We start from the raw sequence: 19,969 nt of genomic DNA, 5'->3' as shown, positions 1-19,969 counted from the left end.
TATTAAACAAAAATCAAATAAACAAAATTGACGAAACGTCTAAAAACTGAGGGTTACATTTTGCTAGACTTATATAATAAACAAATACAAGGCAATGTAGAATGATAGTCTCCCTAGCATTACAGTATAAGTCTATCCTCCCAAAAGGTGATGCACCTGCTTAAGTCAAATGCCGTCAACGAGTAAGTATCCAATTGGGCATGCAAAACGACCAAACAAAAACCCTCAGGAGCATCCTCTTTATGAGGATCCTCTCAAAATTCTCTTTATGAGGATGCTGGGGATCCTCAAATTATGTCTGTTCATCGTATATTGTACGGCCAGTTTTCATCACGTACTATTTATATTTAATTTAAAATAAAAGAATTTAAAATGATTACTGGCCGCACGATATACGATGAACGGACACGATTTGAGGATCCCCATAATCCTTACAAAGAGAATTCGGAGAGGATTCTCATTCCAAAAACCCCACTATAAATTCTCCACTTTAGTTTCTTTCACATTTTGTATCCCCCTTCTAAAGATATTCCGAACAAATAAAAAAAAAAAAAAAAAAAAAAAAGAAGAAATGGCAAAGCATATTATCACCTTCTTCACCGTAGCTCTCCTCCTCAACCTTCAACTCACAACCTTCGCTGCTCGTCCAGTCCCTGCTGCTTTCACCAACAACACTCTCAAAAGCCAACACCCAGTAAGTTGTTTTAATTGCTTTGTTTTAGGGTCGTCTAATAACCCTTTCGTTTTCACATTTTTTCTTCTAAGAACTGAAAAATGAAAGTTGTTTTTGTGGCTTTTCAAATATTGTTTTAATTTAGTATTCAATCTTCAGTTATTTTAAAACTGGCAAGTAATAACTAAAAACTGAAATGTCACTTTTCTTTCATTAAATATTTGTTATCTTAACTTTTTGTTTTGTTTATGTTGTAATTTGTTGAATAAATATGTGCAGCAGGACATAGAAGCAAAGATCGCTGTGGCGGAGGAAGGCGGGAGCTGCGAAGGAGTAGATAAGGAGGAGTGCCTGATGAGGAGGACGCTGGCGGCTCATTTGGATTATATATACACCCAGAAGCACAAGCCTTGAACTCGTGTAACCAATTAAAATTATCTCTCTTTCTTCCTTTTTTGTTGTTGTTGTTGTTGTTGTTGTTGTTGTGAAAAGCCATGCAATAATAAAGCATCTATATGTTCATACTAAATAATAGCAATCTTGTCTGCAGATTTCCCAAATTTCATAAACTCAATCTTTGTTTGCCAAGAAAGATAATGGATTTAATTAGGATTAATTAGTTTGTCTATATAATATTCTGTGTCTTTCGCAGAGTTTGGCTTCATGTCCCTCTCGTTATACCTTTAAATTTTTTTAATCAAATTTAGATGACGCGTCGGTCTCTCTTTCTTCTCTTTTTCTTTTTTTTTTTTTTTTTTTTTTTTTTTTTTTTTTTGTGGTTGTTGTTGTTGTTGTTGTGAAAAGCCATGCAATAATAAAGCATCTATATGTTCATACTAAATAGTAGCAATCTTGTCTGCAGATTTCCCAAATTTCATAAACTCAATCTTTGTTTGCCAAGAAAGATACAGGATTTAATTAGGATTAATTAGTTTGCCTATATAATATTCTGTGTCTTTCGTAAAGTTTGGCTTCATGTCCCTCTGGTTATACCTTTAAATTTTTTTAATCAAATTTAGATGACGCGTCGGAAGGGCGCGACAAAGTTTTTGCTAAATCGCCTTGAGAGGGTAAATCACTATATGTGGGAGTATGATGACTTCACCGCCACGCTATTGTCAACAATAATATAAAAAAATAACCAGACTATGTGTTTGGCAACAAGAAATTGGTTGCCATTTTGATGGTAAAAGTAAAAACGATGAGTCATGAGCTTCTATTAATAATTTAAACTCAAAGTCAAGTAGTGTGGACTTTGGGGGCTGGGTTTCTTATCTTTTCCATGGTTTCCGTTGGAAGTTAAATGTTGTTGGAGTGACATCTAAGAAATCATTCTGCAATCTTTCTAATAAAAAAAATTAATTATAAAAAAAAGAAGAACATGATGACTATTTTGCTAATAACAGTCGATCTATCTTTAATAAAAGAAATTATTTGTTGTCCTCATTTGTGAAGTATGTAGATGGAAAATGTTTAAACCCACAAACCAAAGCAGCTTGACGAATCTAGAGTCTATATGATATCATTAAGGGTAGAGGTTTTCACACTTTCGTTTCTTCTTTAGAAATTTTCTTTCTATTTATTAATTTTTTTTTATTTATTCAAAACTTGTTTTGTCAAAATGGTTTATGAGATTTATACAACTTTTCACTTTGGCCTCTGAGATTTGAAATCGATATAATTAGTCATGAGTTTATCAACCATCAATCATTTTGGTTATTAACTTATTTCGTGAAAAATCTTCATTAAATAAGAATAAAATGACAAAACTTTGTCAATTTTTGTCAACTTATTTTGGCCTATAATTTATTAAAATGAGGGTATTTTTATCATTTTGATCCTTATTTAACATAATTGTACATGGAATGACTAAAATGATTGATGGTGGACAATCTTAGGAACAACTGCTATTGATTTCAAATCTTAGGAACCAAAATGATGAGTTATGCAAATCTTAGGAATTATTTTGGCTAAAAGCCTTTATTCAATGGATTAGGATTTTCTTCCCTCCTCTTTCCATCCCCTCTTCTCACATTCTTTATTTTGTCTTTCTCTTTCTATAAAAAATTAATATACGATATTGACGTGACTTAACCGTGACCGTTAAAATAAGAGTAGAGTGAAGGGAAGGGAAAAAAAGTTGAAGAGATAATCCTACTCCTTATTCAATTCAATGTGAAAGAAAAAAAAAGAATGTAACCAGAACGAAAAGAAGTGCAAAAATTACTCGCCTATTCGACATCTTTGGTCAACTATGGTCAACAAAAGCAACTACTAACACCACCATATTCATAGCACATGATTACATTGTGGTAATTAAAATTTTGAAACCCAATATTAGCGGTGTCTAACACGGCTGTGAGGATTGCCAAAGCCCAAATCGAGTTGAATTAAGAATTAATGTGTCATCTTTGGAAAATTTTAGATTAACGAATGCATTTTTAACCACCACCAGCAGTTGGCGGGGACGGCGATGTCCACGATGTCTCTGTCGTGTCATGGGATCTGCAACCTCTGTTGTCCTTGCTACCCACACACCCACGCGATCCTGTAGCCCACGCCTCCTGCAACGTTTGTACTCATGTCTTCCGTGTGGACAGGTAATCGGCTTTAGTTACGTTTTAAGTATTTGTTTTGTAGCGCTTTGAGCGGGTTGGATTATTAGATTTTGTGTTGCTCTTGGGATCTGATTGTATCGCTTATGCGATTTATGTGGTTTCGGTGTTGATAGCTTTATGTCAGGGTACCAGTGTTAGAACTGTCGCGTCTACCGTCTTTGTGACAGTTTTACATGGAATTCTTGTTTATGTTGGTTTATTGTGGTATCCGTGTAAGGGTTTAAAATCCTAGCATCTTGTGCGAACTATCTTCAAATCAAGAAATTAATCACTGGAGAAATTGTACCTATCTGGCACCTCTTGTATTTAGTTATTCTTAGTAATGAAACTCACTATCATTCCTATCAACAACAAAAAAAAAAAAAAAAACAAAAAACACAACCACCACCAGTTGACATCAGAATTCCATCTTGTACGTGCATGCATCGAGTCTGACCTCACAAAGATGATAAGCCCGTAATCGATCTGCAATCCTCTCATTCTGCATCTAGATAGAGTCTTGAGTGACATAAATTGTATACAACCACGACTCTCTCTTATCACGTGACCAAAAGTGACGGAACAGATGAACCATGGGAATAGTGAGCATCACTAGCTCCAAACTTTTGCTATGGTAGACACCTGAAAGGGGCACAGTGATCCATTTATCAAATGAAATATGACTTTTCAGACGTACATTATAAAAGGTCTCAGTTACCCTTGAGGGCAAAGAATCATCACAGGTTTCCAACGACTACGTTCTTTCTGCAGCAGAAAAAGATCACTGCTTCTTTCATCCACTTCTGATAAATCCTTTTCCCCGGAGACTAATCAGGTCCCCCGTCCTACGAGGTGGTCGTCATGGATCGTTCTATTTCCTGAGATGCTAAATTAGGTGCAGGTATAGTTCCAAATGAATTCTCAAGTATCAACAAGTCGGACATAATCACTGAGCGGTCTCAGTTCCTGCATCATCGGTTAGTTCAACAACAAGCATACTTGGGACGCTTTGGATTACCGACTCTCTAAATTTCCAGATTTAAACAGATGAACAAAACTCAACTACAGAAACATTCATTGGACGCTACAGTGCAATTCTATGGGTAGTATTAACAAAACGCGACTGATCGTTACAACAGAAACATTCATTGGACACACGAGAAATGGAGAAAGATCAAATCCACGCGGCCCCTGGATTTCTTAAAATGTTGAAACAAAGACAGTCTACAATTAACCAATATGAACCAACATGAACCAAAGCAGTAAGATGTAAACCAGAATCTGCTCATATTCATCACCCTACCTAGTGCTTCAAAAAGAAACAGTTGAAACAGAAAATAGTTTTACAGAAAGATGATACCAAAATCAGAATCTGGCAAATTAAGAACGCGGTACATATCATGAACGTTTAAACAGCAGAATCATTAACGTCTATTCGATTTAACTTCAGCAACATAAACAATGATTCCTCCAAATCGAAAGTAGGGATTTTCTAAACCTTTAGATCCCACCAACATTCAGACATGTATAGAGGCAATCACTCAAGGATTCCAAAATTAAAATTTTAAAACACAAGAAAGGAATAAAATTTCCTGATTTAAAGCATGCATCATCATGAATCATGAACCCCTTTTTTTTCCTTTTCAATTAAGTGACAAAGATATACATACATACATAACCTTCCTCAAAGGGAGTCATATCTGACTGATAGGAGCGTCTTACAAGGGAGGGATAAACCCATCAAATTAAGCAGTCAAGAGAACTCTTGTACCACCCAAGACATACAAATGCAAGGCAAGACATACAGTAACTATAACCGAAGACTTTCCACTGAAGTATCTGATGACTTGCAATCCCCTGTCTGCAACCTCCCCATGAAGTGCACTAAGGCTTCTTTTCAAACCATCTAATAGCATCCACAACATAAACTCAACGAGAGATCGTACTGTCTCGAACGTCACCCTCCCTGTCACATCAAAAACAAACTTCCTGTTGCTCGGAACTGCCAATGTAGATGAAACATTCCTAAGCCACCCACTACTCTGAATAACATCAAACGAACTTCCCTCCTTCAGCTGCTTTGGAGACACCTCTCGATGCAAGCACTCATCCATGGTTCCACTTGGACCTTCACTCTGATCAACAATTGAACACGCATGCGAATTCGAGCTTGAACTCGAACTGGAACTTGTCAAAACTTGGTGAGATGTCCTCACAACTGTTTCCGCAGCACCATTGCAAATAGAAACCAGAACATCCCTCACTCTGTTCTGATGCTTGGGATTGGTCAACCCATCAAACATTTCTTCATAAACGTTGATATCTTTCGTTTTGTCAAGGTAAACCGCAACCGCAGTGCTTACGAAAACCTGAATGGAATTCGATATGAGCTCCTTGCTTCTATCACTGCAAACAACATTAACCCATCTAGGCACATCTGATGAACTTGATTTCGACACAGTCGAATTCTCACCCGATTGCTCATCAGAGTAAAATCCCATAACCAAATTCTTAGCAAAGCTTCCAACCACAACCGAAACGAACCCGGTTCCAGCCGTAGAGAAAACCTTCTCGAAAACCCTATCCGAAAAGCTCGAATTCTCCAAACCCTTCCCCGATTCACTCTCATTCTTCATCTCCAATTTACACCCTCGAATCATCCCAACCGTCATAGCCTCTGTAATCCTACTCAGTGGCACAGAGAACTCGTCCGACCTTGCAATTTTTGAAATCTGCTTTAAACTTTGGGGCATTTCGTCCGAATCAGAACGCAAAAACTCCTTCAAATCCCCGGAGACAACACCGATCGTCTCGGCCGAATCGGAGACCATCTCGGCCATAGAAATTAGGGCTCCTACGAGCTTCAGGAACCTCTTCCTCTTCCTGGCCACAGAGGGCAAATTGTAAACCCTATAAGCTCCATAGCCGGAGACCCCAAGTGCTGCGAGTATCAGAAGCCATTGCCTTCTTCTCCGAGAGAAATTCAAGCCCTTGGCGACGAGCCCAAGTTCCATTGGAACTCAAATCACAAAAGGGAAGCTGTAAAGATTCAATCTTTAAAGTGAGAATGGAAATGAACTGACAATTTTACGAATTGGGTACTGAATATCGATTGCTTTGGATCGATGAATTCCTTGGGTTATGGAGTTGAAAATCCCAATGAATTGGAAAGATCAGATATTAATTGGGGGAATTATACGGAGGGCGATGAGAAGACGAACCTTCCCGAGTGATTGTCGATTGGTGAGAGGAGAGAGAGAGAGAGAGAGAGAGAGAGAGAGAGAGAGAGGAGCCGGCGGGCGTTACAGTGACGGAGGAGAGAGAGGGAGAGACAGCAGTACCCCCCGCCAGAAATATTTTATTGCAATTAATTAAATGGCATCGTGCGCTGATTGGATAAATTACGTTGACCGCATTGGCGGGCGTTACAGTGACGGAGGAGGGAGAGGGAGAGACAGCAGTACCCCGCGCCAGAAATATTTTATTGTAATTAATTAAATGTCATCGTGTGCTGATTGGATAAATTACGTTGACCGCACTGGCGGGTGTTAGAGTGACGGAGGAGGGAGAGGGAGAGACGGCAGTGCCCCCCCCCCCGGGCCAGAAATATTTTATTGTAATTAATTAAATGGCATCGTGCGCTGATTGGATAAATTACGTTGACCGCATTTTGTTTTGGAATTATTATTTTTTCTTTTTCATGAGATTTTTATACACGAGATATTTATACTAACAAATGAAGTGAAATTTCTAGTTGAACTCATACAACATTATCTTTCGCAAGTGACCATTTATCATAGTATTGAAAATAAGTTGAATCCTTATATGACAGTAAGATTTTTTAAGTTTCGTTGGTGACTAATCTAATAAAATGATATATATAACATTATTTTCAAAATATATATCATTTTTTTTCATTTAATTTAAATTTTAAATGTAAATTATTCTCTTATTCTTGTATAATTACCATCAAGTACAAGTTTGTGAGGCTATTAACAACTAAGTAATAGATATGAGTTTAAAGTGATATTGATAGTTTTGTTAAAAAAAAATGAAGATATTTATAGTTTGATTAAAATTAATATGAGTGTAGAATACGGTTATATGAGTTTAAAATGAAAGTTAAAAAAATTATTTTGATGTATTTTGATGATTTAATCATTCTTGTAATTTTATGTCTAAATTCAATAAAAATTGTTCTTGAATTCTAAAAGACTATTCAAATTTGATCTTTATGGATTTATTCGAATCTGACATTTCTTATGCAACGAAAAAGAAATCGTAATATTGAAAAAGACTACTAAATTGTAATGGCAATGACAGGAGACCTAACAGTCTTGGCACTTGCAATATCACTTTAACCCTCTGATCATGATCAAGAGGCTGACATTTCCTCCAAACTTTGTCAAGTAATTGGAAAGAAGTGATGATATAAAGTTTTTTTTTTAAGTAAATCATAATTCCAAATTCATATTTATGTTTTTTTCATATAAATTAAAAAATGTTGTTTATCTCATATATTACGTTGCATGATTAGTTTGAGACAGTCCTTCCTAACTTACCCATTTCATGAAAGTGCTCCTCGTCGTGTAGACTACTAGCAATAATGTTTTTGAATGCATAGAGACTCCATAGTGTAATATAGAAACTGAAAGATAGAGCTAATTACCATCCTTCCAAACAACCAACATTGGATTTTGATTGTGGTAGCGGCGGTGGAGGTTGATACATTACTTGAGGCGGCGGAGGAGTCTGAGGATATCCCTGTGCCGGATAGCCTTGTGCTGTATATTAACTTGTGCAATGTAAATTTATCATAACTTAGCCTAACATCTCGACCCATTCCACTTTATCATCCTAGTTGTCTTGTGGCACGGGATGAGAGATGCGTTTGAGACTGCGTTTTAGAAAGCTTGAAGCTTTGTTGGAGTTCAGCCTCTAATTCGATTTTCCACTGCCGAAAGCTCTAGAAACAAGAACATAACACAATTCCTTTGCTCGGGTATTGGCAAGAAGATGAAGCGGAAGATGAAGAACATAAAATGTTGCCCCTCCAGATGTTTCTCCTAAAGAACTGACTGTAACAGTGAGCATGATTTTCATGTCAAAGTACAGAGAATCCGGCATCTGCAGATGAATCCGAGCAGAAGACCATTTCTGATGAAGCCAAAGAGTTCATGGATTGTCATCGGGAGACAAATGACATCATTCTTCTTTCTGACGGCCTCCTGTAGTGCATAAAAACCATGAAAAAGCCTCAGAGAGTCTTAACATTGTTCTGTCTGACATAGATTTTATCATCTAAACCGAAGTAGTATCATCATCATGGATGTGTAAACCACATTGTCGTTATCATTCATTTAGAAACTCAAATTTATGTTCTAAGATGTCTTTCGTTTTCTTAACTTACATTACATATGCTAAACTCTCATTTTCCTTTCAAATTTTGAAAAGTTTTTGGAAATTTTCTATTTTGTAGTTGCGTCGGAATCTACAAAATGTATTGCAGCAGGCCATCAGTGATTCACACACCAGAAGACTAGCCAGACATAAAACAGAAACTTGGATTACAAGAAACCGAGGCAAACTACTACAATATGAGTTCAAAACCAAGACTGAAAACGAACAAACTAATTAATACTATTACCACAAGGAGAAAAAGACGCAAATTCACTCCAGATATCGATAACCCTGGTCTTGATCTTCTGTTGCTTTCACCACGAGAAACCCTTGGCTGCCTCGTACAAATTACAGGGTCACCATCAAGAAGACAAAGGCTCCCCACTACAAAAGTAGCTTCTCCATTGTGAGGGGGCATAACACGGGTTTCTGTATATTCATCGACCTCTTCCTCTAAATCAAACCAACGAAGACCAGGGTGCGACTCACTTTGAACGAGAACCATTTCACCATTTTTTGAAAACACCAAAGGTTTGTAACGCTTGCAAAGATGAGAAATACTTGAATGAAGCAAGGTCCAAGATTCTCTCGCTCCATATTCCTTCATAATCCAAATACCGAATTCACTGTTGTTATAGTTAAGAATACAAACACATAGATAGCCTCCCAAGACCTCCAGCTCAATACTGACATCCAAAATGCCGTTGACCGGGCAGTAAAACTCACCATATTTCTCAGTGGCAAGATCAAGAGTTAAAATTATGCTCATATTGTTATCAGACATCACCCAATTTAGAGCACCGTTTGAAAAATGGATTTTCGAAACAAGTTCAAGGCCTTTGGAAGGCATGCTTTGGATCTTCTTCCACAAGTTGGATTTTAGGCTGTAAACATGCACTTCATAACTCAAGGCAACACAATAGGGCCAAGAACCATTAGTAATGTTTTCCCAAGACCACTTAGAAACGTCTACCGAATACGGAGTTGAGATCTTCTCAATTTCCACAAGTTTATAGTCATCATTAGTCGAATCATATCCGAATCCATACTGAGGACTTGAAACTGAGGGTGTGAAGGGAATTCTCTTGAACTTTTGAATGGAAGGATTCCACAAAGCTATCTCAGCATTTTCAGTGCTTTTAATGCAAACCAGGCCATTGCAGGATCCCAATATCGATATTTCACCCCAGCCACGACGTTCAACCAGCGGTTGCCAAATTTCGACAGCTGTGCTGAACGAATCGTCGTCTGAAAGAGCCAACAAAAAGAAATCCTTGGGATAAATGGTACCCCATAGACTAAATAAAATGGTACGAGCGGAGTTGGTGTTGATGGAGCGTTGAAGATGCCTTTTGGTGAAGCGTCCATCGCGGATGCAAGCATTCCAAGCTTTGGAAACACACATGCATCGGATCAAATCCTTGGGCGGGAGAAGTAAAAGGATTTCGAAGAGTAGCTCCGGTGGGAAGTAGTCTGACATGCTTAGGTTGATACATGAAAGTTTGAGTCTAGGGTTTTGGGATTTAGAATTATTGATTTATGTTATCGTACTACTTAGAGTTATATTTACGTAAAACAAGGATTACTTAAAGTTCAGCTTCCACAATGACTCTTGTGAGTTCCCTCCATGTAACCCTAATATGTCGATTGGTTTCTGAATTATTATCTGAGTGAAAATATTGAAGAAGACTAGGGAGGAAAGATGTCTTTTTAACTTCTAATTGTGGTGGAAAAGTAAAACGCACTAATTGCAATTATTTATCTAACGTTGAAGCTTCCCTTTACATCCTGGGAGCTTGCTCTGTTACTTTTGGCCAATATTTTAAATGGAGGTTCAGAGAAATATTGAAAACGAAATAAGATCGTATGTGATTCAACTAGAAGATCATTTTTATAACAGATTACAAAAACAAGAAATTCGGATAAACGCCTGAGCTAGAGTTATGTTAAAAGGTTGTAGTGACTGAAAAATGATTCAGTGTGGTGACATTTTGTACGTTTGAGGTTTCAAACTTGCAGGCAATTTCCTTTGCATATACCATTAAGCTCCTAAATTTGTTAGCTTGGGTGCATATATTGCCACACATGATACATCAATTATCATGCTACACAGCCAAATAGATCATTCTCTTCTTTCACAAATTCTTGCTTCCCAAGGAACCTGTGACTTAAGCTAGAGTTCTGATATACAACAAACCATGTTCAAATTTAGTATACCTAACATTATTCAAAAATTACATGTCCGTCAATAAATGTTAAAATTTGTTTATTCTTCTTTCTTCTTAATGTTATTTGTGTTTGTCTTTTCTTGAAGAGTAATGTGACAATCTTAACGATAAGCGTAGAACAAGTTCATGAGATGGTAAAAAAATATGACAAGAAAGACAAAATTGTTGTATTGATGCAATGGTCACAGAATCTACTCTGCATATTTTCTTTCCAGGACATTTCATTGGTGAAATGACCCTTGTACCCTCTCTTTCTCTCTCTCTCAAAATCACTGGAACAACAGTGTAATTACAATCATATCACAATTCACAACCAATCAAACATGTACTTTTCTGAAAAACTTGGACCACAAGAAATCAACATATCATGTACAATTTGGTATTAGAACAAATAGTATCACCACCAGAGGCTTGAGTCCCAACGTGGGACTACTCAGTAGGACAATCAGCTAGCATTTAGAAGAGTCCCCGCGCAGGACTATACGACAGCGTACATTTGCAATCCATTTAGCCATTTAGCCACTACCAGTTCATCCGTTGACTTGAAGCGCCATCTTCTATCCGACGAGCAGAGCACGCGCCGATTGTTTATCCTCTCTTTCCTTGAGGTTTCTTATTCCTTTGAGACAGTCTTGAGTTTTGTGGGAGCAAGGAAATCATCGTCCTCTAGGTCACTGAACGATATGTCTTCTTCATTGATAGCGTGAGTAGCCGTTCCACTATACCCATCTAATTCAGAATCTTCCTCTGGCCAGTCATCGTCGTCATCATCTTCGTAGATATTATCTAGCATCTTCGAGGATGGACCAACTGTTAGATTCTTGTCCTCGCTCTTAATGATGGGCTTTTCTTCAATAACAGACTTGTCAATAAATGGGACTTCATCACTCTCAACTGGGTGCTTCTCAGTCTCATAAGCCGTGGGGGACATCGTTGATTCATAAGGATACGTCCTTAGCATCTTGTCCTCGTAATAAACACTACATGATGAGACCGGAGCACAATCTTCGTCTAGTATATTGGAACTGCCTTTTAAAAAAGAAGTGTTTCTTCCAAATTGATCATGTTCTAATGCAGTCTGACAATGTAGCTCCTGCATCCACTTTGCTCTGGCTTCCATTACCTGCGACCAATATGTTGTACTACATTAAATTTCACAAAGTATAAATAATGTTTTAATCTAAGAAAATATTGTCATTTTTCTAGAACCATCTAGAATTCCGAAATCCTAACTTCATTCCGAACCAGGAAGATCACCTGCAACCTAAATAGAAAATTGAAGTTGAACGCCTAGAACTACCAAAATCCACGCTGTGGTAATCCATCCCATGGGGGAGTTCAAGAAACTACTAGCATCCAACAACAACGAGAACTCGTGATATACAATCAAGCTGATCGTGGATAAGAAAAAAGAAATGGAAGACCGCAATCTGGATTTGGCATGAAGCAACATTTCCAACTTTATGATGCCACAAGTCCGGTTTAAGTTGGAAGCAGAAACAAATTTAATCAATTGACTGACGGACACTAAAAGTAATTATACAAAGAAGGAAGCTTACTTGGAGTGTGGATAAGACCTCGGCATCCTGCTTATTGAGCCTCGAATGCAGAAGAACAAAATACACTTTCCAGAAGTAACTCTCGCTCATATGGCACGGACACAGTTCAAATCTCAAGGCAGCAAATCTTGGCGCAAGATGTTCAATCACCATAGCATGCTCTTGCTGGACATCAGACAAGTCAAAATCTAAAATAAGAAACGCGTATCAATTAGGCACCAATCCCAAAACTGCGGAACTGGAAAAAGCAACAAGTTTGTTCAAAAAAATCAGAAAGACACAGAAAAAACTACTATCAACTAGTTTTTCTGTGCAACATAATCTTAACTCCCGTTCCAACAATGTTACAATGCAATATTTCAAATTTCCCAAACTAATATCAACTGCATTGTGCATAACATCCATCACCGCAATGAGACAAGCTATGAATCCTAAGCCACTCAACTGCCACAACCTTATGCATTGTCCTAACAAACAATAGGGAAAATTCTATGTTCCTAACATATGAATCTCCAATAGCAAAACATCGAAATTCGAAGATTAACCCAACAATTTGAAGGAGAATAATGCAATGTACATTTCAATTCCACATTTCTAAAATTCACCAAATAAAACTGAGTAATACATTGAAAAATACGTACTGTATAAAATTTTGTATACATACTGCCCAAATCCTCCTCCTCGTCGAGAGGAAAGTCCAGCCACGTCTCCGGATGCATCGCGATGTTCCTGGTGAAGGCCGAGTTCATCTAGATACTTTCGCTGCTTCTCATCGCGATGATATTGCGCGACGAATACTGTGTTCGTTGCGAAAACGTACTTTGCGCGACTACTCTATCATTCGTCGCGCAAGTCTACTTTTTTTTTTTTTTCGTTTACTTTATAATTTATTAATTTAAACAAGTTGCGCGATGAATACTATTTTCATCATGCAAAATGCATATTTTTTATTTTTTCCATTTCCTTTTTAACTAATGTAAATTTTTATTTTAATCTAATAAAAAACTCAAACCTAATTAAACATTACCAACATAATTAACAAAACTAATATACTATCCCTAATACATATTATAATTAATTTAAATATTAATGGTCATCCATATAACATAAATTTATTGATTAAAGTCAAATATAACGTCCTAAAAATCTTATTTCATAAAAAAAAAAAAAACAAAAAAAAAAAACAATTCAACTTCAATCCTCCTCCTCCGGGGTAGCTCCTCGCTTCGCATCCAGCAGCTCATTAAACTTCCATTGCCGAAAATGCTTCTTGAAAAGTTCATCCAGATATTTTCGCTGCTTCTCATCGGTTTTATCAACATCCCAATGAACCTATATTAATGCCAATAACAATATATTAGTAATTCAAAAAATACTACTTTTTAACAAAAATAATTATACATTATCAAACCTAAGTTCGGCGTATGCATCAGCCCTACTCTTGTCTTCAAAGTAAGTCATTTGCTTAGCTGGTACCTCTCTATTCACAATACACCTTTCCTTTTGCAAGAGCCTTCTCCCGAATTAGCCATTGCCTTTGAAAATTAGGGTTTTGAAATGTGTTTATATAGCACTTGGAACACTTAGCCCAACGAAGAACTTCGTCGCGCGAACTTCTTTGTTCGTCATGCAAAACGCGTTATAAATGCGCACTAAATGGGAGCATTCGAAGGCATCTGACCGTTTCAATGAAGTGTTGCGCGACAAATATGTGGAAATTTTTGTCGTGCAAACATTTGGTGGCAAATTTTTTTTTCTCGCGTTTTCTTGCACGACGACCACAAGTGCTTGTTGCGCAAAGTATTTTTCATCCTATAAATTTTTTTTTTTCCTTTCCTGCCATTTTTGCGCCACAATTTTTTTTTTTTGTCACGCATGAGCCTCTTAGGCGACCAAATATGTTTCTTCGCGCAAAATCTCGTTACGCAAACCATTTTTTTTTACTACTGGCTGCTCTGACCAACTAACCTAATAGGGGTGAGAAAGATGTTCATGATTTTTTTCATCAGATTTTTGGGGAAAGGTCTAGTTGGGTTAGATTCCCTTCTCCCTCTTGTTGCTAGGCAACTTAACCCTCAACATAGTTGAGTAACATAAGAGATAAAATATTTTCTCATATTGTTTTTTAATTTATTATACTCAAATCTCATATATAAATTAATATTTTTCGATATGGCGAGGTCTTGTAAATATTGTCCCGTGGTGTGCGATGGAGGAAGTGCCTCTGTTGTTTCATGGCGTAACAACATTGCTTATGAAATTTATGCAAGTATTGTAAAAAGGTTGGTTCGATGAGATTAAGATGATCTGAAACATTGTTACCAATCGCTGTTAGCTGAATTTGCAATCCCTGAATGCGATTATTGTAGTTGGTCTTCTTTTTAGTTTTATTGTTGTAAATTTGAGATGTTATTTACAGTTTCCTGCCAAGATGTTTTACATCACCCTTGTCAGAGAGTTTTCAAAGTTAAATTTGAATGACATTTTTGCTAATTTATTGTGAGGCTTAGCCCATTCTCCCACCAACTTGGTGTAATAATATCGTTTGTTCAAAAAAATTATACCAGTGAAATTAATCTTTTGATTTTACCTGGTTAATGAATTCAAATAAAACCATTATCTGTTTTACTCATCGAATCCGTCAAACAATTTGATGATGATAAAGGTTAGACAAAATCATTCCAATTTTGAAAATGATTTATTAATTAATGGTTGGTCAAGATATTCTAAAGACACAATCTAATAACATAACGTAAAGTAAGAAAAGATTAAAAGTTCATAAAAATAGATAGAATCTGAAATACATTCCACGAAACTGATCAGCTCTATTATTTAAATCCAAATTAATCTCTCTCTAAACATTTTTCATTCAAGAACAAGCAACTTGGGAAGAGAGTGGCTTGAAAGGAAACTTAGTTGTCGAAGCATAAGCAAAATTGAAAATTTTATTTCCATAGATTGGTTGACCATTATTGACCAAACACTCGCCACCAGATTTTGACAAAATTGAAGGATCAATGGGTTCTGCAGACTGAAATCCATCGCAACTGAGCTTTACATCCCGTTGAGAACATACACAGTCATTAGTGATTGTTACATCCCACTTGACATTGCTAATCTTTGCTTGTGCAATTTTAAGATTGTCTAACGTGCAGGGTTGGCAATTTCCTGCAATAAGCGAATATGCAAAGTTGGTAAACTACTATATTGACAGTAAAATACTATACACTAATTCTTCTAAACTGCGGAGGAGGGATTTGAACTCGTAACATATAGTGAGTTGAAGAGAGAAACTCAAAAAAAGAATGTCATGGAAAATTATATAAATTGTTACTGCCACCAAGTATTTCATATAAAAAGTAAAAACTAATATGCAAATACATAAACTAAAAATTAACTAGATCATTCGTTAAGCAAGACTACAAGGAATAGTAACATTGGATAAAAAAAGGAGGGTAAAACTTTACCTCCTACAATGAGACTGCAAACGAAAACCAACAGAGAAAAGTTCACGAATCTAGATGCCATTGGATTGGAGACAAAAACCAGAATTTTGTTTTGCTCTTGGCTGCCCTTGTTATTTGATGAAAAAGTTAGAGAAATCTAACCCAATTTATAAGGGATTCTAGGGAAACAAAAAACGTAAAGATATGAATGCATTAATACTTGAAATCTTTTGTGATAAAAGAATATTTAAAATATTTGAGCGAAAAGGTAAATGTAGGAGGGCGTATTTAATTGAGATTTTGAAGGAATTTAAAATTTATAAACCATAAATTTTGGTGGAGTTTAATTGATTTGTAGAGTTTTCATGCAAAATTTTGATTCAATTTTCTCAAAATATCAGGGTGAGAGATGAGATTCGTGAGTGCTTAAAATACACTCAAAAAAATTAAAATCTCTTAAAATCTCAATTAAATTGACAATAGAGAAAAATGAACTTGCCAATCCACTCAACGGGAGGATAAAGTCAAGGCTCCACATTAAAATAATAATTAAGTGAGTTTGAATATGGAATTTATTTATGTAAAAGGAAATTGAAGGAATGCATGAATTTAAAAGATTATTTGCACTTTAAAATTTTTAATTAACCGTATTACTTTGTATAGTCTTTTTCGAATACGCTGTATTCATGTAGCCAAGGTACTCACTCCTAGGGTTGGAAAAAAAATACCGAAAATACCAAACCGAACCAAAAAAATACCAAACCGAAAATTCCGAAAATTTCGGTACCCAATACCAAATCGATCCCGAACTTTCGGTATGGGAATCGGTCTCACATTTCCATTTTTTCGGTAAATCCCGAACCGACGAAACAAAAAAAAAAAAATTTAATTTTAAATATATATATTTGGAATTGTAACATCCGTCAGATTTGGCTGAGATTTAATCTCAACTGTTGAATACAAATCGAGGTTCAAACCCTTAGAGAACTTAGTCACCCTCTCTCTCCGTCTCTCGAGTCTCAACTTGACCACACCTCACCTTAGACACCACCTTCCTCGCCGATTTCTCTCTCCGTCTTCGAATCCGGCCACACCCACATCACACAAGTGACTCACCTCTTTGATCTCTCTCTCAAATCAGGTAAATTTTGGAATTAATTTAGGGTTTGAAATTTAGTTTAAGGTTTGAATTCTAGATTACGGTTTGTGAAATTTAACACTTGGAATTGATATGGAGTTTTATTTACATTGTGTCTTGTTTCTTTGTGGTTAGGCTCTCCACAATTAGGCATATGGAGACCCTTCATTCTAGGATTGTAAGCGAGCATCTGAAGCTGCTTTGACCATAATTATCAAGAATTTGCAGGTTTATCCTTTTTTCTTTATCTTTCTTTCCATTTTATAATACGGTGAGACTGGTTTTTCTCTCTACCCATATCTAACAAGAAACAAGTAGATGTCTTATCCTTACTTCCCTTGCAACGTTTCTCTGGGGGGTTCTTGTTAAGTTTCTACAGTCGAGGTAGTACTTTTTAGTTGGATGGTGTCATAGTTATTAGTTTATATGTTTAGGGGCATATAATATATAACTCCAATAGAGGAGCCAAGGTGGGAGCAATGGGATTCCTTGACCCCAAAAACCTTGTGTCAACAGTCCCAAACAAGAAGAAAAAGAAGGAGCTGCTGCTCCATTTTGATATGCACCGACTCACAAATCACCTTAACTCGACCTGCAAATTGCAGTAGTAGTAGACGGGTAATGGAGCAGAAAAAGATAGTGGAGAGAAAGAGAGAGATTTTTTAATATTTCTTTTGAATATGTCTGTCTTCCTTTAGCCCCATAATTGATTACATATATTCTTTTCCAAAACACAAGAAGCTAACTGGCCTAACTAATCAAAAATACTTATTTAATAACTAAGCTTGTGATTAAGATAATCATAACTATAACACATTTGTTAGCCATCACTCCATCAGCGCCTTAAGATAATCATAACTATAACACATTTGTTAGCCATCACTCCATCAGCGCCCCTTCTCCCCCTGCTAAATCTTCCCACCATTGTGAATCTATCGCCTGGCAGCCTTTAGATCATCAAACCCGTGTTTTCGGCCTGCCCTGTCTAGGGCGTCGAATCAGACAGCACTTTGTCATCATCGTGTGGGGATTTGGATTCTTTGGATACCTAGATGGGTCCCAGCGTGGCCTCGTAGCCTTTGGCGAAGTACCTGGCGCTAACTAGTTTACGATTACAATTGGAGGAGTTGAACTGGGTTCCAAATTCGCAAGTGCCATTCCAAGAGGTGGGCATAGGTCCAAATCCAGTGTCATCGAAGCTCTTGCTCTCAGGCCAGACGCTGGTGTCCAGTACTCCGATGATGATGTCACTGGCCGAGGGTAAATTTATGACCCCATCGTTGTAAATTTTTGGCTCCACCACTGTATAACTCCATTTGCTTTAATACATGGATAGGCGTTATGCAGTTTTTGGTAGAAGTATTAGCATCAATATTGGTAAAGAATTATGTTGTATGTTAGGATTGTGCATATATCTCAGACAAAAGATTAGTTTTAAGATGTAACAATCATGTACTGCCGTGTAATCTCTTTTCAAGAAGGCCACTGCTTGAAACGTGTGGGAAACATTCCCTTGGATGAATACAATGTTTCAGTAATATGATGCATGTGTTGTCTTAAAATAAGCTCTCTGATCTCTTGGGATATCTCCAAGTTATGTGAGTGAGATGTTCATGCTCATGAGTAAGCTGTATCCTATTAGATGAAGTAAAATTTATGAATCAAGGCATGTCATTTTTCACTAGCTATCAAGCTATTTCTTAATAGCCATTTATTGTGTATCTGTGTCGTATTACTGTACTTTCTTAAGCATACTTTGACAGAAGAGTGGACATTCACCATCTTTTGTGTTTTTAGTAATTTAGGAGAGTTGAAAACTTAGAATTAGCAAATTTAGGTTTTGCAGATTGCTGAAAGAAGGAAATTGGTATCTTCTATACAAAGTAGTGATATTAGCCAAGAAGAAGAGGAAGTTTCTTTTGAACAAGGGAATGAATCATTTTCGAATGTGGAAAGTTCTTCAAGTAGTGTTGATAATAGTGTTGACCAAATTGGCAGTATTGTTTCGAGCAGCTATGAGCATTCAACTGAAGAAAGGGGCTTTGAGGCTGTGCCTTCTGCTCTTAATGGAGGGCTTGATGAAATAGAAAAGGATCATGGATATGCTTTGCCGTTTAATAAGTCTCCCAGTGAACTAGAGTCCAGTAAGCATGTAAGTAAGGATAGTTCCAACACAGAGTGGTCTGATGGTTTGCCATCTTTTCTTACTAACCCTGAGTCGTCTATGCTAAAATATGAGGAGCTTATTGATCTGAAAGAACCAAGTGTAGAGGAGGTCAATGATGGGGCAACTGGTTTTACGAGTAAGGACGTAAAGCCCCTTCTTTTGGATGGCCCTAATGTCATGAATATTATATTAATAGTTGGAAAATGTGCTCCATGGTCGAAAACAGGTAATGTTTCGTAAGCCCAGAATGTACGAAGGCAATGTCCTCCAGCATGCATGTTTAACTGGCCTCCCATTTGATTTACAATTTTATGGCTGCTAAACCTAAAACAGAAAGGTATATGAGTCATCTACTTGTTTCTTCCAATAGCACAAAATCCCAAATTATTTCGGGACAAAATGGAATATCTTTTCCACAAGGTTTAGAATCCTAAATGCCATCTTTGGATGTTCTGGCTGTGAACGAATTCCCTATTTCGTAATGATTCCCGATTTGTCCCAAAATCCCAAAACTATTTCGGGATTTCCAAAAATTTGGTTTGGAATCAGTCTTGAAATTGGAATTCCTGAAAACTTCAGTTTGGGAATCAGGACAAGGGTTTCAGTTCGTTATCTCATACTGAACTAGCCCTCCTCATGTTCGACCTAGCCTCGAACCTTAGAACTCGAATTAGGGATGTTCGTTGAATCCCAAGCCTTGGATCTCAAGCATAGATCTTGGACTCGAGACTGAAACCCAGGACTTCGATACCGAAGTGATC

At 36.9% G+C, this 19,969-nt stretch overlaps 5 protein-coding genes and 1 long non-coding RNA gene across 6 annotated transcripts; 2 read left to right on the top strand and 4 right to left on the bottom strand.

The window, feature by feature from the left end:
• Positions 1 to 514: 514 nt before the first annotated feature.
• LOC137717275 (phytosulfokines-like) lies at positions 515 to 1,205 on the top strand. Its single transcript, XM_088699245.1, has 2 exons — positions 515 to 694; positions 956 to 1,205. The coding sequence occupies exons 1-2, from the start codon at positions 572 to 574 to the stop codon at positions 1,085 to 1,087; spliced, it is 255 nt and encodes an 84-aa protein (XP_088555371.1). The 5' UTR covers positions 515 to 571; the 3' UTR covers positions 1,088 to 1,205.
• Positions 1,206 to 4,885: 3,680 nt separating this feature from the next.
• Positions 4,886 to 6,861, bottom strand: LOC137718286 (protein PHLOEM PROTEIN 2-LIKE A10). The gene has a single exon (XM_068457805.2). It carries the CDS (start codon positions 6,282 to 6,284, stop codon positions 5,016 to 5,018), a length of 1,269 nt encoding a protein of 422 aa, XP_068313906.2. The 5' UTR covers positions 6,285 to 6,861; the 3' UTR covers positions 4,886 to 5,015.
• A 1,347-nt stretch (positions 6,862 to 8,208) lies between these two features.
• LOC137718171 (F-box protein CPR1-like) lies at positions 8,209 to 10,150 on the bottom strand. Its single transcript, XM_068457672.2, has 2 exons — positions 8,918 to 10,150; positions 8,209 to 8,397 (listed from the first exon to the last, which is right to left on the bottom strand). The coding sequence occupies exons 1-2, from the start codon at positions 10,148 to 10,150 to the stop codon at positions 8,209 to 8,211; spliced, it is 1,422 nt and encodes a 473-aa protein (XP_068313773.2).
• Positions 10,151 to 11,372: 1,222 nt separating this feature from the next.
• On the bottom strand, positions 11,373 to 13,176 carry LOC137718172 (uncharacterized). Its single transcript, XM_068457673.2, has 3 exons — positions 13,122 to 13,176; positions 12,458 to 12,645; positions 11,373 to 12,021 (listed from the first exon to the last, which is right to left on the bottom strand). Exons 1-3 carry the CDS (start codon positions 13,174 to 13,176, stop codon positions 11,512 to 11,514), a joined length of 753 nt encoding a protein of 250 aa, XP_068313774.2. The 3' UTR covers positions 11,373 to 11,511.
• Positions 13,177 to 15,208: 2,032 nt separating this feature from the next.
• LOC148695259 (uncharacterized protein At1g05835-like) lies at positions 15,209 to 16,026 on the bottom strand. The gene is made up of 2 exons (XM_088698217.1): positions 15,925 to 16,026; positions 15,209 to 15,625 (listed from the first exon to the last, which is right to left on the bottom strand). Exons 1-2 carry the CDS (start codon positions 15,983 to 15,985, stop codon positions 15,327 to 15,329), a joined length of 360 nt encoding a protein of 119 aa, XP_088554343.1. The 5' UTR covers positions 15,986 to 16,026; the 3' UTR covers positions 15,209 to 15,326.
• An 874-nt stretch (positions 16,027 to 16,900) lies between these two features.
• LOC148695258 (uncharacterized) lies at positions 16,901 to 19,487 on the top strand. Its single transcript, XR_015965711.1, has 3 exons — positions 16,901 to 17,044; positions 17,177 to 17,269; positions 18,888 to 19,487. It is a non-coding gene; the product is annotated as an uncharacterized LOC148695258 (long non-coding RNA).
• Positions 19,488 to 19,969: the final 482 nt, after the last annotated feature.

This window comes from Pyrus communis, chromosome 8 (assembly GCF_041283825.1).
Source record: "Pyrus communis isolate YQ-2024b chromosome 8, ASM4128382v1, whole genome shotgun sequence".
NCBI classification, from domain to species: Eukaryota; Viridiplantae; Streptophyta; class Magnoliopsida; order Rosales; family Rosaceae; genus Pyrus; species Pyrus communis.
This window is presented reverse-complemented; position numbering and strand designations above follow the sequence as displayed.

Coding starts and splice junctions, on each gene's coding strand:
- LOC137718172 (XM_068457673.2), bottom strand. CDS start 13,176: ATGCATCCGGAGACGTGGCTGGACTTTCCTCTCGACGAGGAGGAGGAT. Junction 12,646..13,121: donor CGAGGAGGAGGATTTGGGCA/GTATGTATACAA, acceptor TTCTTATTTTAG/ATTTTGACTTGTCTGATGTC. Junction 12,022..12,457: donor AGGTCTTATCCACACTCCAA/GTAAGCTTCCTT, acceptor TATTGGTCGCAG/GTAATGGAAGCCAGAGCAAA.
- LOC137717275 (XM_088699245.1), top strand. CDS start 572: ATGGCAAAGCATATTATCACCTTCTTCACCGTAGCTCTCCTCCTCAAC. Junction 695..955: donor CTCTCAAAAGCCAACACCCA/GTAAGTTGTTTT, acceptor TATGTGCAGCAG/GACATAGAAGCAAAGATCGC.
- LOC148695259 (XM_088698217.1), bottom strand. CDS start 15,985: ATGGCATCTAGATTCGTGAACTTTTCTCTGTTGGTTTTCGTTTGCAGT. Junction 15,626..15,924: donor TTGCAGTCTCATTGTAGGAG/GTAAAGTTTTAC, acceptor CGCTTATTGCAG/GAAATTGCCAACCCTGCACG.
- LOC137718286 (XM_068457805.2), bottom strand. CDS start 6,284: ATGGAACTTGGGCTCGTCGCCAAGGGCTTGAATTTCTCTCGGAGAAGA.
- LOC137718171 (XM_068457672.2), bottom strand. CDS start 10,150: ATGTCAGACTACTTCCCACCGGAGCTACTCTTCGAAATCCTTTTACTT. Junction 8,398..8,917: donor TGCGTCTTTTTCTCCTTGTG/GTAATAGTATTA, acceptor ATTCATCTGCAG/ATGCCGGATTCTCTGTACTT.